Below are 18,598 nucleotides of genomic sequence, written 5' to 3'. Positions count from 1 at the left end.
TAAGCGGTTGACGATGGATGGATGGATGGATGCTTGACGTCGGACAGACAATAAAATTACAGTTTGAAATAATCCCATACATCACTATTTTCTCTCTCTAAGCACGAAGTGCGACAGTAATGATTGTCCGTGCGAAACAGTGTGCTATATAGTTATGGATTAAACGACTCGAATCGTTTAAGCCCTAATCATGAATCGAAGGTTACAATATGGTAACCCTAGTTCTATAAGCACAGGCACAGCCCTCTACTGGACTCAATGGGTACTACCTCCTCCAATCATGTGCATGCACTTGCCCACTGAAATTTTATCGTGCACGTAGCTGACCAATAGGAAGTCGCTACCGATAAGTGCATGACATATAAATAGCAGTGTCCACACTGCCTCAGCATCCGACCGCCTCTTCAGCAGACGGCATCAGAGCGGCAGGGCTCATCGGTAGAGGGCTCCGCCTGTGCTTATAGAACTAGGGTTACCATATCGTAACCTTATTTCTATCTCACACAGGCTCCGCCCTCTAAGAAAGAAAAGCCAAAGTCCACCACACCAACCCGGTCGGCCACAGGCCAGCCAAAGCCCCAACCACCACATCACCTAGTGACAGAATGGTGGGACACCCCTGAGAAGGTCGCTAGGTGCTTGGACTGACCATTAACACCTGCACTGCCCTGACTTCTCACTGAAACATCAGGCACTGCCAGTGTATGTTCCCCCTCTACACCCAGTAGTCACCAGATCCTCACTTTTCAAATCCTAGGTCGCACTTGTGAGCTGGATCCCGAGAAGGAGCCCGACATACCCAAGAGATAGAAACGCACAAACGGGCACAGTAAGGGCCAAGATGCCATAGTGCAGATCTCTTCGACACACACCCAGCTGAAAAAGGGTCGTAGACAGTTCCACACTTCCGAGTGGAATGTGCACCCACTGCTAAGGGTGGGTCTGTTCAGAGATAGCATTTTCAATGAGGACTGCTCCAGGGGCTCATAAGGTGCAGATATTAGAGCCACCAACGCATGCAGCAAGTCCTACTGAGGCGCCGAGAGACACAATACCGGTCGCTGTCGTCTCACACCCTTGCTGAAGAAAAAAGGATGCTGAGGCAGTAGGGACACTGCTATTTATACGTCACGCACGTATCAGTAGCGGCATCCTATTGGTCGGCTATGTGCACGATAAACTTTCAGTGGGCAAGTGCGTGCATGTGATTGGAGGAGGTAGTACCCATAGAGTCCAGCAGAGGGCGGAGCCTGTGAATAGCAGGGATGATATTAAATAAGATGATCTACAGGAGAAACAGATCTGACTTATATTATAGTTAGGTTATAGATTTTGAATCGTCACCGGCCACCTGAATTTTGTGTTTCTCTTTACATAAATAAAATTAAAAATCACCATAAACTGGTGCAGAAAAATTCATCAGAATGCAGGAAATAAAGTGTTTAATGCTCAAAATTTTCATATAATTCAGCTTTAAAGATTTCTTCAAAATAGTATTAAAATCTCGTCTCGTCTCGATCTTGTGGGTTAAGTGTCTCGTCACACCCCTACTATTCACACATCTGAGCAGCATTGGCATGGCAAATGTAAGTTAAATTATCACTCTCCTTTCAGCTATGTTTTACTTTCCACCAACTCCTGAGAGAGATATCTGGCTCTTTAGCTGTTAAATACTCCACTATTTGTTAATCAGCTGGCCACTAACTTTATCTGTATGCCATTCGGAGCTAGGCAGATAGCATACAGTGGTTTTATCAGAACTGCTTGCTGTATCTGGAATGGCGCGTGAGACTGAACCAAACAAGTTGTGGGCCGTAAAACCTAAACAATGAGCTTAAACACACTAAAACACAGAGTTCATTGATAACTTTCTGTGGATCTTTCATTAAAATTGACTCCTTTAACCGTAGTCACGTAGTCATTTGAGCAATTGTTAAGATGAAAATATTGCTTATAGCAGCTTTAAAGCATAATTCTGATTAATTACCGATAGCGATTATGGCCAAAACTAGTGTACTAAAATAATAATTAAGCTGCACTGTTTCATAAATCCTGATGATTATTAAATTATTATAGAAAGTCGTCTTGCTAGTAAATTGAGAATATAATATATCTCTAGAGCCTTCATTAAACTTTTTATTAAAATGCATATATCTTTATCCATTTATCTTTCATGTGGTTGCACCAGAACTTTGTTAAACTGAAGTTCACAGGTGCTGTTTGTAGTAAGTTTCAAGCATATTTTAAATGAGCTAGCTAAGGCCAAACTATCTTCACAGTGCAGTGGCATTTAGAGCTGGATGACATGTGAATATCAAGTATGTTTCAGGTGAAGTGTGCTTTTCAGGCAAGTGGGACTGCACTTTTAACTCCATTGTCCCATCACATGTCATGTGGTCATGGGTTTTATGGGCTGTGGCAGAGCTGACAAGTGTGACAGATTTCACTGACAGCTCCTGGCTTTGGCTGATCTGCGATACAATAACCTTAGGTTTAGTGGCCTCACTTAAAAAATATCACCCTCATCAGTCTGGCCCCTACCCTCTGGCACTTAGTGAATGATGCGAGAGTTGGTTCTTGTAAACGTGGAGCCTTTTGCTCTTTAGAAAATGGATGAAAGTTAGGAACTGCCCAAGCTCTTCACAGCAAACAGGAGAAACACCGTATGTAAAAAATATTTTCTGCTCTAGCTGTTAAAGCACTTTTCTGTAATACTTGGTGTTACGGCTTTGATCATGATGCAAAGTGAACTCTGGGAGCTTTCATGTCTTATTTGACAAATAAAAAGTTGGCTATTAAAATAACTCAATTGTATTTCACCTCAGTGTTGACTGAGGTGATATTAAATGTCACAGAATTTGATTTTTGCACTCTCACACAGCTCAGGATAAGGGACAAGAAGACATAATATGCTTGTAATATAATGATAGGGGCCATCTCTCTGTGCTGACTGGTTCAGTGCACTTGTATCAGGTTAATAATTTGAAAAACATTAGCTTTTACTTCCCTAGAATTTAAAATTAGGATGAAGTAGATGAAATAGCATTTTAAAAGGGAAATCTATAACAGAAAAGGTGAGTGTGTGATGGTTTAAAAAATGATAGTAAAACTACAGCAAAAGTTGATATTTTACTCAAATTTGGCCACAGAGAAAAACATAATGTAACTGTTGCTGCACTGTAGTTGTGTTAGACAGCAGCAGGAAATAAGGAAAGAAGCAGATGGGAGAATCGAGAGTTAAACTACTACATAACAAGACAAAGTGTCAAGAAGGCTCATTCTACGGGTTCAGCGGGTGAGGGGTTTAACAGAATGACAAGAGTCTGAGCTTCTTTTTTTTTTTTTTAATACTGACATTTAGCTCAAAGGCTCATGCACACTCAAACTTACACACATACGCAGAGTGTACATGAACCCTAAAATTTCAACTGAAGAAAAAAAAGAGATTCACAGTGAAAAGCACCCCATTTCCTGGTGCAGATGTACAGTTTGCAAGCCTGCCTTCCCATGCAGAGATAGTGATGCATTCAAGGGTCCTCATGAATGAATAAAATCAGGTTTAATTAATGCTAAGGTTAGGAGAGTCAGACTGTGGCATATTCTTCATCCCCATCCCAAACGGAAAGGTTAATGTAAATCTTTAACGTGTCCATTTTATTATCATTCTTTTGCCTCCCTCTCCGGTGGCTCTCATAGATAATGAGAGGCTGTCGTTCGGGCCCCCAAAGGCCTTGTCTCTTTGTCGTAAATTAACAAGAATAGGGGAGTGTTTCACCAGCAGGGAAAATTGGATTATGATTTGTTCTTAAGTGCTCCATCAGTCTAATTGCTTGTTACCCAGCTCAGTGTCTCAAAGGCTCCTCAGTACCTCCTGCTACTCCGTCTCACGGAGGTGAAAATCAGACAAACAGCGGATTGCAATCACTTAAATCTTATTTGACAACTAAGAGGCCGCACTTTGTGTCTTAACTCAGATGAAAAAGACAAGAAATAATAATTAAATATTGATCTGTTTGTAACTATATCATCATAAGAAATAATTGCCATAATTTATGTACGATGTGCCTCCATTTTAGGTATCATCTTTTCTTGTATCAGAAAATATGCGTGTGTGACTAGATGTAAGAGTACTGAAATTTAATGAGGCCTGTCATGTTGTCATTGCTGGTTGGTCTCTGTCGGGGGTTTTTCTTCCATGTCCTCTTCTCTATCCCCCTTCTAGGACGCAGATCAATTTCACAGTGGCCATCGATTTCACAGCATCTAATGGTGAGTGATACTAATGGCAAAGTGTTTGTGTCGGGGGGGGGTGGCAAGAATAGATAGTAGTGCTCTTTGAACGTGGCATCCCCGATTTCAGAATCAATCATATAAGCACACAAGCAGACGGTGCAGGCACACATACTGTACACATATTTTCACCTGTAAGTGATAGCCTTTCCTGGATAGCTCTTCCTCTTAAATGCTCTGTGAAAACACTCTAAATAAAGGTTAAATCAATCATTTCAGCAAAAAACGAAATAAAGCAAATGGATAAAAGAAGTGGACATAGCCACCATGACATGGTTTGTGGACTACCGTTGCCATCTTGCTTTTTTAGAACTAGACAATATTTGGAGGAGAGGCTGGCGCTAGCTAACTTGGTTAGCAAGTTGCATACATAATTCACGTTAACTGTGATATTAACTCGGATGCTAATTTTGGCTAGTAAAAAAAAGGCTTAAAACAAAATGTACTTAGCGGAAGAAATGAACAGCCGACTCCTAACAAGCTTTTTCAATGGCGCTGGTTAACTTTAGACAGTTGCAGTGGATAGAAGTCGCCTTAAGCCTGATTGACAGGTCACCATGGTAGCGACTTGTCAATCACAAGATAGTCCCGCCCTAAAGCATCCCCTGCTTTATCATCTATTTTCCTCTAAATGAGACCATAATTTACTAAATTTACATCATGCTGTATTAAAGAAGAATTGAAACTAGCGATTGAGACCATAAACTCGTTAGGAAAGTGTTTACTGAGTTAATAAATCAAGTGAACAGTAGTTATTTTGCCTTTCAGTCTAATGCAATCAGACTTATTTATGCCACCATTGAAGTTGCCCCCTGTTGGAAAGAATGCAGATTTAAGGCACTTCACCATTGGCTTCTTTTCAGACCCAGAGCTTCCCGCTTAAGTAAAACCATCAGCTTGATTTAAAGACTTGTGTGGAAAAGGACCACACTGATAATAATCTATTGATAATGAACTTTAATGTCCACATACACTTTTAAACACACACAGTACAAAGCATGCATTTAACCAACCACTACTAATTATGCCTGAACACAATGCTGTAAAAGACTTAACCGCAAGGAAGTTATTAGAGGAAAATGTGAATTTTCCTTTTCCCAATAATTTGTTGCTAAATTCATCCCCTGAGCAGGTATTGTACAATAATAGCTTAGCAACCTTAACTAGGAATGGCAGGTCTGCCAGGCTTTGGATTTGTCCAGTTTTTGAAAAGGTGTACATGGGGCTTCAGTAAGAGAAATACTAGGTACAGAAACAGTGTGAAGGATGTGGTATTTTTCTTTTTGCCTTAACGCTATCAAAAACACAAGAGGGAAAGTGTGAGCAATAAATTAAACTGTGTGTTTATCTGCTCTAACGTAAACACAACATAAATGTTAGCGTGTAACAAACAACTAGTATTACTTCCAAGGCCAAGGAAAATGTAATTTGCTAAAATACAAATACATTACAGGTTAGTTCATGACTAGCATATTCACTTTTTAGTATTTGGAATGTATCTGGAAATGCACGTGAAATGCATGTGTCATGTCTTCTACATAGATCATTAACAGGTCTGGAAGGTGGTTTATAAGTGTATAGTTAAAATACAACTTTTCACCCAAATACGCAATATGTAATATTTTATTAATAATATAATTAGGAATAATCAGCTTGTTCCACAATAATAAGCCCATATCATGGGAAAAGTATGTTATAGTGAAACTAACCATGTCTGGATGGAGATATTTTCTAATAACATGAATGGCCGCACTTAGACAACCTCAACACAAATACACCTTCTGACCAGTCACAATGACTATTATAACAGCAACATGACAAGCTGCTCCCAGCCCTGTGTGGGAGAACTGATCTAATTAGCTTCACTATGTACATAGCTGTGGATGTTTGTCAGACTGCTGTAGTAAGTCTCAAATTTTCTTCCACGTTACATTATAAAACAGACAGATATTTGCTAAAACGTAAGGCGATTGCAAGTAGGTAGGCTTAGCGAACAGTCAATTTCCCCAAACTGTTGAGATTTCCAACCGTGGTGCTCAAGGTGACATACAATTTGTTGTTACACTCTGGACTCCAGATAATATCATTGGTAATACATATTGTGAGTATACAACCTGACCAGGCAACCAGCAGGATTTCTGCTATCAGATAGCAGGTGAAGCTAATCAAATGGTGAGCAAGCTCACTGGGTGAAAAGATAACAACTTCAATCAATCAGAAGCACGTCCAGAATATCCAAGCCGTGCCGTTAATACTGAACGACTTCATGATGTGTCATTACGGAGGGAATATCTGGGAAGGTCACATTTATTGACGAGATTTCTAAATGCTCAATTAATTTGGCATTTGGAAGTATTGAATTCTCTCCGCTGTTAATGGATTGCCCTTGATTGTGTCACAAACTTCTGAATTAAACGTTACGATTCATCACCTCTGAACAATGGACATGAATGTTCTACCTGACAGGAATCATGTTAATTGTGATGCATGGCTGCAGCCAACAAAATATATTTTTTTAATGTCACGTCATGACATAAGAGGTGCTCAAAAACTATCTTGCATTCTAGAAGTGACATATTTGTCCCTCATTACCCCCACTGAGCTTGAGATTGATTGATTGTTCGACAGGTAATCCCTCCCAGTCCACTTCGCTGCACTACATGAATCCCTACCAGCTGAACGCCTACGCCATGGCCCTGAAAGCTGTTGGGGAGATCATTCAGGACTACGACAGCGACAAGATGTTCCCTGCTCTGGGCTTTGGAGCCAAACTGCCCCCTGATGGACGGGTGTCACATGAGTTTCCACTGGTGAAGTTAACCTCTCCTTATTTCACCTATGATTAATTAGTTAATTTGATTTTATCAAAGGTTTTAAATTATTTTTATTTCCATGTTTTTAATTCAAATTCATGGATTTTGTGCATGACAAGATGACTGGATAACAAGTAAATGGCATCTAATGAAACCAGTGTGCTTTGATAAAGATCTCAGTGTTTCTTTGTTTGATAAATGCATTCACAAGCCTGTGAAATTGATTTTCACGCTCTCTCCTTTTCAGAACGGAAACATGGAAAATCCGTACTGCAATGGTATTGAGGGCATCTTAGAGGCATACCACCAGAGTCTGAAGACAGTGCAGCTGTACGGGCCAACTAACTTCGCTCCTGTGGTGAATCATGTTGCCAGGTGAGAGAACAGTGGAGCTGCTGTGGAGCTTATACTTTTTTCTTCTACAAGAAGGACAAAAAGCTGCTCTTAGAATAAATGTAAGATGCTGTACAGAGGCATTTTCCATCTTTACTCTCAACCACATCCTAAAGAAACAGGAAGTCTCATAGTTTATATCGTGATAGTTTGGACTTTTTTGTTTCATCCCCATGGATGTTCTTCTTAATTTATTCTGCTTGTGATTCATCATCATTTTTTACATTATCCATATTTCCATTCAAATACTGAAAACACAATTATAAAAACTGTGAAACCTGGATCGATATTCACACAAATATATTCTAAACGTGTTTCTATGCAGAGAGCAGTACACAATGTTCAATGCTTTTCTAAAAGACCTACTGACTTATCTGTCTATTGTCAACAAGAATTCTGTTTTGTGCCACCAGGTTAGCACACAGATTATCAAGATAATGATCTACAAGATTCTGGTTATCAAAATAACACTCACAACAACATTTTTGACTGCTGGCTGTTGGCTTTAATTTGCTGCGCCACTGCTTTTCTGACCCAGTACACTGGCAATATCCCTCCTGCCAGACACAACAAACAGAATGTAATGTGTATGAATATGCTCGGCTGACAGCTATCAAAAGAGTGGCGGATTTAGCTGATGGAACAGATGACAAACGGGCCTGTAGCTATTTACATATACTGACATATCACTCGCAGTTAACAACACATTAAAAAAGTATGCAAACTCTGATATGATCTGAGTGGATTCTTGTGCCCCCCCTGACACCAGCCTCCACCTCTCACTGCCACTGCTTCCCTCTCCGTCTCATTTGTTCAGCCACATCCAAACAATTCTCCATTTGATCACGCCAGTGCTCTGTTGTAATTAAAAATGTCATTCTGATAAAATGGAGTCACACTAAACTGCTGCAGGGAGCCACGGCTGTTTTTGTATTTAGCATTTGAACAGGTGAACTCAAGTAGGAAGAGATTTTTAACAAAGGCGTTCCTCTGCTAATCAAACAGTGTAAGCCAGCTTTGTTTTAAACTTGATTGTTTGGACTGATTAATCAGGGTGTATTTGTGAGGCATTTTAATGAGTGCAGCAATAACAAAGAAAATTGTTATTGAATTTGCCTGCGGTGAGACTGCACGATAAGGCATGTTTTGTCATGGATTTATAACATTTCGATAAATTCATCAATAAGTCACATTTGTTCTTGCATTGACGAGATCATACGACACCCTCTAATTTTTGTCTGTATTTGTGCGTGCATGTGTACGCAGGTATGCGGCTGCAGTGCAGGACGGCTCTCAGTACTTTGTGCTCCTCATCATCACAGATGGCGTCATTTCCGACATGGCCCAGACCAAAGAGGCCATTGTAAATGTAAGAATGGGAAAGGGGGGAGACACAGTGCTTTACTGCACTATATAAGGCTGGATTTCATCTGGTATAAACTAGAAGGAAATGCCTCTGAAGTGAATGGTGCTATGAAATGAAGGGTTTAAAGCAAATACAGTAGTTCGACATAAGCTCATTTAGTTTGAGCTGGATAAGAAGATTGATAACACTCTCATGCCTGTACGGTAAATATGAAGCCACAGATAGTAGCCGGTTGGGTTAGCTTGGAATAAAGACTGGAAAGGTAATACAATGTCGAAAGGTAATACAATCTCTTCAGGTGGCCTGGTAACTTCATGGTGATGACAAGACTTTTAGAAAGTTACTACTCCCAGCGAAGAAAAAGTCCAGCATAAAACCATAGCTTGTCATTTATAACATTCAGTTTTTGTAGGTATGAAACAAATTAGACATCACATGTTAATTACTGACCTTTGTAGATGCTGGTAGGTTGATTTTGTTGTCTTCAGACAGGGCTAGAGTAGCTTGTTTTTTCATTCTTTATGCTAAGCTAACGTAAATGGCTGCTGTCTGTAGCTTCTTATTTACTGTACAGACATGAGAGTGGTATCAATCGTTTTATCTAACTTTAAGTATGCAAAACGTCAAACTTTTCCTTCTTTTAATTGTTTTAGCACTAGTAATGATTTTTTTCTGAGCATGTGGATACCGTGTCTCTGAATAGCTCTGGCATTCACTCTCAGAAAAAACAAATAATAGCCCAGATGTTCATTGTGGCTGTCACTCCGATTTAAACAGAGCATGTGACAGAAGCAGTTGTTCTGCAAACTGTAAAGCAAAAGAAGAGGTGTAATGGCTTCACATAACTGACATTTTTGTACCGTCATAGCTTGTGCCAAATAGTACGTAAAACACACTCAAGATATAAACTAATTAATTCACCTGACAACTACCAAAGTAGCTCAACACCCAGGTAATATTTAATGAATCCTCTACTGTCCTTAAATGTGGTCCTTTCACTGTTGTGAGTGAAGCATTTGAAAATATGTAACTGCTCTAGTAAATAAAAAAGACAACATTGTGCTTTATTCCTCTGAGCTTTCCCAAAAACCTGTCCTAACTCTTTTCTTGTCCCAGCTTTGAATAGTAGGTGCCTGGCGTCCTTTCCTTTCCTCTTCCTTGGTGTCCTCGTTTTTTCTCCCCTCCTCCTCCTCAGCTCACCGCAGGCACAGAACACCCAGCAGACTGGATTTAAAGGGAATTTGCGACTGTTAGTCAAAACATTAGAACAGCCACACCTTCCTTTTAAGATCTTGCCTGCTGCTCTATCTCACTACCTCCGCTCTGACTGTCTGCTGATGCTTTGCCACTTCCACTGCTTTCCCTTTTACTCTCCACGGATCCCGGGCAAGGGAGGACACACTGCTGAGGTTATATAAGCCTTTCCTTGTACTTTTTCATGCTGGAAGGTATCTTCAAGAAAGAGCGAGAAACAGAGTGAGAGGAAGCCCAAATGTGCACCACTCTCTGTATGTTGAGTATGAACATCTGGAGTGGCTTTGCATTAAGGCATGCGGGTGTTTTTGTGTGTTTCGCTCAGTGTGTAGACATGTGACAGGACAGTTTGGGAGTGTTTGTCCTCCATGTTTACAGTAATAGAGATCAATGTGGTGGAACAAACGGGGCTTATCAGTCACAAGAGAATCTGCTATACTACAGAAGTGCACTTATCAATCACCCAGCATCTCCCTCCTCTGCTCACGGCTCTGGTCCATCCACTGCCTCGTTTTTCTCTCTGTGGAGCCGTGAGACACCTTACCTCACAAATACAAAGACTCCTGCTGTCCTTCTCCATTTCAGTCCCTCTCAAAGATCTAAATCTCTTTATCTTCATCTGCTCTCTCCATACCTCTGTCACCACATACATTCGATAACAAAATCCTCTGCTGCCTTTGATTTCTTTCCCTTCTCATCTTCTGTTTGTTATCTGTCAGTGCTTTGTGCTTCATCTCTTTATCAGTGCCAGACCCCACCAAAAGTATTTCACGTCACAACTATTTTACCTCCATTCACTTTGTATAGGATGCAGGACTTTGTTGTGTAAGAGGCAAAGGGATACCTGGTGAAACCAAGAAAACAAAAAACAACTACAAATACGCCGATCAGCCATAACATTATGACCACTGACGGGTGCAGTGATTATCTCATTACCATGGCACCTGTCAGTGGGTGGGATATATTAGGCAGCAAGAGAACATTTTGTCCTCATAGTTGATGTGTTAGAAGCAGGAAAAATGGTCAAGAGTAAGGATTTGAGTAACTTTGACATGGGCTGCATTGTGTTGGCTAGACGACTGGTCAGAGCATCTCCGAAACCACAGCTCTTGTTCCCGGTCTGCAGCGGTAGGTACTTATCAAAAGTGGTCCGAGGAAGGAAAAGAGGTTAACCGGGACAGGGTCATTTCACGTAGGGAGCGAAGGCTGGCCAGTACAACAGACAAGCTACTGTAGTTCAGATTGGTGACGAATTTGATGCCGGTTCAGAGAGAACGGTGTCAGAACACACAGGGCATCACAGTGGAGTCCATGCCTCGACAGGTTCTTTTGGTGCCAAAAGGGAGGCCTATGACAAGCAGTTGGTTATAATGTTATGGCTGATCAGTGTACAGCACACTGTGGTACTTCTACTTTTATGGCTTGTCCTCCATTGTTCCATTGCAGATACAGTGCCCCTTTAATTTAGCTGGTCGCCATAGCAGCGCCAAAGGAAACTGCCGTGGCTAAAGTAATAAATTACATTGTTACAGTTACTATCTCGCAATCTCTGGCTAAACTATGAACTATGAAACATGAACAGGGTTAGGCTTCACAAATAAAGGGCCTTCTGTTCTGTTTAGTTTTTTATATCCAGAATTAGTAGGATATCCAAATTTGTGTGGAAAGTTAGGCTGTGGAACAAGAAACTCTGTGTATTTTGAAGCTGTCCCTTTACATTACATTCATTTAGCTGCAAATTAAAAAAAAACATTTCAAAGCATGCACATGCATGACATTTGGATTTAAGCGGCACATCCAGAGTGAGCTGTTGGAGTAATGAGTGTTGATTGACGCTTTGTTACGTCGTCTCATTACACTTGCTCTCGGCTGCCAGTCAGGGTGACAGGAGAATGGCAAAAGTGGGGCATGGTGGATTGCCAGGTTATTTTTGGTGGCATTTGATGTGTGTGTATGTCTCCGGCTATGCACACGCGCATGTATATGTGTGCATGTTTCTGTTTGTGTGTGCGTGGGAGAACAGGCACTGACGGGAGTTGTGTTGAACACTGATAAATCGCGTTGATGTGCTGTGGCTGAGGTGGTGTCGACAGAAAGTGCTCTCATCCCCGTGGAAAAAGAGGTTGCCTGATTTACCACAGTACATTTGTCTTGTGCAAGAGATAAAACTGCACTTGTTATAAATGCTTGGTGAAAATATGTGACTGCAGGAAACTCATTACACATAGTGGTAGCTTTTGCATTGAGCGTATATGTTGCCATCTATCTGGAAATTACAACAGCAGACACTAACATGGCCTATCAGAGTGCAATGCAGTCAGTATCACTAGTTGCATATAATACAAGTCAGACTATCAAAAACTTTCAATTTTATTCATAAAAACCTTTCAAACAGAATGAAGGACGTTGTTTTTGTTGGACTGTTTGTTTATAATACATATACATACATTACACAAAATAGGATGTGTAAGCGTATGATACAGCTTGTTTGCCTGAAATATACATTAACTATATAATTAGGTATGTAAAGGATGGGCGGTGGTTCAGTGGTTAGCACTGTCGCCTCACAGCAAGAAGGTTGCAGGTTCAAACCTCAGTTGCCCTGCCCTGTTCCTGTGTGGGTTCTCTCCAGGTGCTCTGGCTTCTCCGCACTGTCCAAAGACATGCAGGCTAGGTTAATTGGTGACTCTAAAATTGTCCTTTGGTGTGACTGGTTGTTTGTCTATGTGTGGCCCTGCGATGGACTGACGACCTGTTCGGGTGTACCCTGCCTTTTGCCCAGTGTCAGTTGGGATTGGCTCCAGCCCCCTGTGACCTGTGCGCAGGATAAGCTGTTGACGATGGATGGTATATAAAGGATATTTATATCTGATAGCTGTATATCTAATGCCAGATAACATCTTTATATATGTAAAGCAAAGATCTCCTCTCAAATGTTTTAAGACATTTAAAAATACTTTCTCCCACACTAGTTGTGATGTCACTAAATCAGCTTGTACATACACGTCTTAAACGTCTTAAAAGAGATTTAAGGTGAGCACAGACAAACTTTACCCCTTCAGCAGCCAAATGTGAAGACAGCCCTCTGGTGTCAAGCTCAAGTTTATTTGTCACATATCATACAGGTTGCAATCCTAGTGAAATTTATGTCCACAAGCTCCCACAACTGTGCAATAAAAAATAAGTGTAAAATATTATAAGAATAAAGAATATATAAGTAATAAAAAACTATAGTAACTTTAGTAAGTAACTTTGAGCAGTAAGTAAGATAAAAATATTCTTTAAAAGAAGTAGGGGGGCAGCAGGGAGGAAAGGCGTTTCTGTTATCTGGGTGATTGAGATCAGCCTGGTGTAAATGTCCTTTAGGCAGGGTAGAGTGCTGCCTATGATACATTAAGCAAAACGAACCACTCTTTGTAGGGCCTGTTCGGAAACGTCTTACTCTGCACATACATCATTCTGCACAGGGAGGGTTAAACATTCAAGTGAAGTAACAACAAGTAAAAAAGCATTTTTTTAGTGTTGAGGGACTATATCAGTTTAGAGCCCATGTGGCTCAGTGGATGGCGATGTCGGGTCAGTTGGGACAAAACTTAGATGGTTTCCATGAAATTTGGTATATTTAAGTAAAATATAAATCATATATTTTTAGCCAGATATTTGACCAAATGCTTGCAAAAATAATGACATCTTGTTTTATGTGTAGTGCTAAATAGCAAATTTTAACATGCTAACATGCTAAACTAAGATAGTAAACATGATACCTGCTACACATCAGCCTCTTAACATTGTCATTGTGAGCATGTTAGCAAGCTGGCATTACAGTTTAGCAAAAAAGGACCGCTGTAGCTAAGGACAGCCCTACAAAGCCGCTAGCATGGCTGCAGACTTTTGTCTAAATGAAGTTTTTCTTGAGATCATTCATTAGGAGAACAGATATTTGGTGAACGATAAAACGGTAGGTACCTGTCATCACAATGCAATTTGAAAGTTAGTATAGCATAATATCAAATATTTCCCAGCCCTACATGTTGTAAATGTTGACATCTTTTGTCTGATTTTCAATCCAGATTATGCCTTAGTTTGGAGACAGTAAACCGTCACGGTAGCGAAACTAACAGCCATGTTGTCTGACTTGAGGTGTGGCTTGGGAGTGGCTGGGCGGGTGACTGAGGATGGATGCTGTGCTGACTGAAGTTGTCACCTCCTCCCTCTCCCTCCTCTCCCAGCTCACAAATGCCACCATGGCACACCTGGAGCTAATCGAGGTGTTTGCCAACAGATTAATCCCCCCCCACCTTCCCGTGAACAAATGTCTCTTTTAGCCTTAACCTTAGATCTTGAATAACGTCAAAATAATATGGTTCTTTCTGCAGGTCAGCATGTCGTCAATCCAGTCTGGGAATTCTGGGGATAAATTTGATTGGCTTTTAGCTGTCAAAACAGCTTCAGTACTGATACTACTGAACAGTATCTGCTGTTAGTGTTGTCAGTGAGTTTAATCTCCTTTCCTCAGCCTGATAACCAGCATTCAGTGGGCAAACACAAATTGTCATCCCAAGATAAGAGCTGGGGAGCATTCATAAGACAGAAAATTGGATTTCATAAAATATCTGGAATAAGGAAAGAAAGAAAAACAAGTTTCTATTTAAGCATCTCCATGTTTCGTGCTCTTTCTCTGACTTCCTGTCTCTAACTCACTCTCTTTTTCTCTCTGGAGGCCTTGTCATACTTAAAAGGTTATTCAGCTCGTTAAAGGGTGAAGCAAAACGTTAGTGTGATTGTAACCTACGTGGGTGAGCACGTAACTGCTATAATGTCTGATGTACAGTAATGAAACATCAGGTCTACACAGGTCATTGGTGTATGTGGACAAGTTTCTCCTCTAATTAAAGAAATGTTTACATGTGTATATTGTCTGTTAAGAAAAAACATATTTTCCTTTTTTGATTTCTCTGCAGGGTGCCAAACTTCCCATGTCCATCATCATAGTTGGAGTGGGTCAGGCTGAGTTTGATGGTACAGTGTTTTTTGTAACTGCTGCATGAATGTAATTATTAAATAATGTGGTCATTTTATTAGTAAAGAAAAAAGCTTGTAAATCTAAATCTCTAAAGCGTTTTGTGTAATATACAGTGTGCTGATGTTTTTATACCATCTACATCAATCAAGTTGTAAACCTTAAGCCAATAATTTACATTTTAATTCATATAACTCACAGTGTATTACTGTTACAGCCAGCGTTACCCTCTCTGGCACTGATTCAGAGAAATACCCGAAAGAAAATTACTGTACAAACTCATTTGAGTCAGTAGAGAAGGGAATGCGTAGGTGGATGCAGGCATAATTGTAGAAGAAATAGCTGAGGTTAATTGCTGGGTTTGCTTGTTAGTACCAATGAATCTAAATTGCACAGAGGCTATAATAAAAGGATTTATTAGTTGATTAAACATGCAATGAAGAGAGATTACAGCCGTACAGCTCCACATACACACTCCTTTACTGATGCTAAGGCTATGGGATTAATATGATGTATGATAACTAAACCTTTACATCAGTGGTGTATCAACCTTTTCTCTGTCCTAAAGCCAGTGCTGTCTTGTGCTAATGTTGTCTTTGCTTAGTTGTCATACTGTGTGTTTGTGTGCATGTGTGCAAACTTGTGTCTTCCAGCTATGGTGGAGCTGGATGGTGATGACATCAGGATCTCGTCCCGGGGGAAACTGGCAGAGAGGGACATTGTTCAGGTGACTGCTCTTTACAGCATGAAAGAAACTGTGTTTGTTGCAGATGTATGTCGAGACCAGGAACTGGAAAAGAAGCGTGGTGTCCAAGTTCACCGAACTTAAGGAATAGCTCATAAATGTCCAGTCTAGATAACAGACAATACCGTCAATAAACACTTCTCAAACGGATCACTATTTGTAGGCAACAGTGTCCACTGATTTACAGTACACACTGTGTCATATTTTTACATTTACATTCATACGATTACCTCAGTTGTGCTGGGACATTAAAACGTCTGTTTCTGACAAAGGACCATCTGTTGGCACTGGCAGCTCAACAGATTAGGGCATCTGTGTGCTTCCTGTGAATTCCCATGAAGACAAGCAGGCCCCTTTTGGGCCTGCTTTCTGAAATTTCCTCTATGGGGGATTAATAAAGTTACATCTTATCTTATTCGCAGAACTATCAAGGTTTCAACCGACTCATCATCTTTCTGTTTCTATTATGTCAAAAAAAAGTAAAGTGACTGAATAGTGGTCAACCAACGATGTGTTTTATAGTGGAGGTGGGCCAGTGCCAAATACAATTTATAGTATTTGATGGCTATTGTTTTGGCCATCAAATACTGTACTAACTAAATTGACCACTAGATGAGATTTGTCAGGGTTTGTGTGTTTTACCAAAAAAAAAAAACCTAAAAAAAAACCCTACTAGAAAAACTTATCTTTTCACTTAAGCTCATTTATTTCCTCTCACTCCTGCATAAGCCAGAGCATGGGATTAGTGACAGATCAGCATCCTAAAGCTTGCGGGATCTGGCAAATGTTGACTAACATTGGGGCTTAAACATGAGCCCTGTGGATTTCTCCATGCACTATACCATACTGCTCTCCAAAACATACTTGTGTACATTGTCAAAAGGTATTTGGAGCTTTTCATGAATCACTACAACAATAGCCCAAAACCTCCAGATGGTATTATGCTAGGCAGAGGAAACCATATGCTGTCAAATCCTGTGCAACAATGCATTTTTAAAATGAAAAAAGTTAATATTTTGGATTATTTACTACACCATGACATTCTTTGTCCTCATGAGCATGAAGTTACTGTATATAAGCATATTGTTCCATTTTCTTCTCTTCTTCCTCAGTTCGTTCCCTTCAGAGACTACATGGACAGAACAGGCAACCACGTGTTAAGCATGGCTCGGCTCGCTAAAGACGTGCTAGCAGAGATCCCTGACCAGTTCATCTCTTACATGAAGAGCCGTGGGATAAAACCCAACCCGGCGCCACCTCCCTACACACCACCCGGGCACACACACCACCACACACTGATCTGAAGCCCTCCTTTCATGGCTTTTTCGCTGAGGACTGACAGCATGCAGCAGCCACTCAGTGTCCAGTGGGAACTCTCTACCTCCTGTTTTTGGTTCAAACAGGAGCTAACACACCAGGAAATGGATGTTGAATTCTGTTCCGTATCCTCCCAGTGACTATTGGAGCAGCATTTTGGTGGGTAAGGGGAGGGAGGGTGTTTTCTGTGGTATGTTCATTTGGCTAATTTCTCTTAAAGAGAGGCTGCAAACTTTCCAGGACTCGTTAGTGAAAGCCTTTTAATCGACACTGAGGCAGTGACTGTTTCTCGTCTGATTTGACAGCAGGTTGGTTGAAAAAGGTCATGTTGTGGTTAAAACTTGTGCCTGTCTGTGGTTGTTTCTCTAAGTGTATCAGGACATGTGAAATTTGACCTAAACCTTGCTCGTCAGTCATTGGTGTGGCCTAATACAGTGATATTTTTTAGGCACCTTTTCCCTTCTGGAATTAGTTTTTATATTTGGGGACTATCTCCATATCTGCTACTGCATCAGTTATGATGGAGAAAAACTGCAGGTGCATAGTTTTTACAGTTTATTACGTTGAACATGAATCAGGCTTTTCATACCATGAGGTGTCACATCTTCTCCTCTTTATTAAGTAAATGTTTATAAGAGCATGTTGTATGTTCCCCATATCCCAGAGTATTTATTCTCAAATGTTATTCAGAGTGGCATGGGCATTTGATAGATCTGTTTTGAATAATGTAAACTTTATCCGTTTTGAAGTGTTCACCAATTATTATTAAGTGATTGCATATTAAAAGCACAAGACAACCTGTCTCTATACCAAGGACAGACTTATAATGCTACCAGGTTAATCATATTTAATAATTTTGAGTGCTGCTATTCATTGTTTCTCAAGAAAGTACCCAATTCATTCATTAATTCATGCAAGTCAGATATCTTTGTGCTGCAGCTGCAGTTCAACATAAAATGTTTTAAATATGACCCAGGCTTGTTTAAGGTTGTCATTTAGTAAGGTTACATTACACACGGTAGCTCCGCTTGAGAACCTGCAGAGCTGCAGTCTCTTTTCATTCCACTTACACTGAAAATTTCCAGTTAATCTGAGGCTAATTGTTGACCCTCTCTCTCTCTCTCGCCTGTCATTCACCGGTCTTGTGCCGACTTTAGCTTGCATGCCGTGCTGCCGACAACTGCATGCACGTCGCGGCTCCTTGCGGGTCTATTTCAAGTAGCCGACTATTTAAAAATCAACGGTGATACTTTAAACGAAAGTCCTGCGAGGTGTGGACAACTCGGCACAACACCAGTGAAGCCGGGGCTCCGTCTCTTCTGCACCTACACATACATGCTACGCCTACACGTGCGCACTGACAACCCAGAGTTAGGGTTACAATTTTGGATTTATTTAAA

At 40.6% G+C, this 18,598-nt stretch overlaps 1 protein-coding gene across 1 annotated transcript in view; it reads left to right on the top strand.

The window, feature by feature from the left end:
• Positions 1-18,012, top strand: part of cpne5b (copine Vb) — a 146,560-nt gene extending 128,548 nt beyond the window's left edge. The window contains exons 14-20 of the mRNA XM_038697958.1: positions 4,223-4,269; positions 6,919-7,100; positions 7,351-7,478; positions 8,763-8,865; positions 15,078-15,135; positions 15,790-15,863; positions 16,994-18,012. Coding sequence (XP_038553886.1) covers positions 4,223-4,269; positions 6,919-7,100; positions 7,351-7,478; positions 8,763-8,865; positions 15,078-15,135; positions 15,790-15,863; positions 16,994-17,185 — 784 coding nt within the window. The 3' untranslated portion in view covers positions 17,186-18,012. The remainder of the gene's footprint in view (positions 1-4,222; positions 4,270-6,918; positions 7,101-7,350; positions 7,479-8,762; positions 8,866-15,077; positions 15,136-15,789; positions 15,864-16,993) is intronic.
• The last annotated feature ends 586 nt before the right edge of the window (positions 18,013-18,598 follow it).

Source organism: Micropterus salmoides, unplaced genomic scaffold (assembly GCF_014851395.1).
Source record: "Micropterus salmoides isolate LMB-PRFRI ecotype aquatic unplaced genomic scaffold, ASM1485139v1 Ms_hic_scaffold_4, whole genome shotgun sequence".
Lineage (NCBI taxonomy): Eukaryota > Metazoa > Chordata > Actinopteri > Centrarchiformes > Centrarchidae > Micropterus > Micropterus salmoides.
This window is presented reverse-complemented; position numbering and strand designations above follow the sequence as displayed.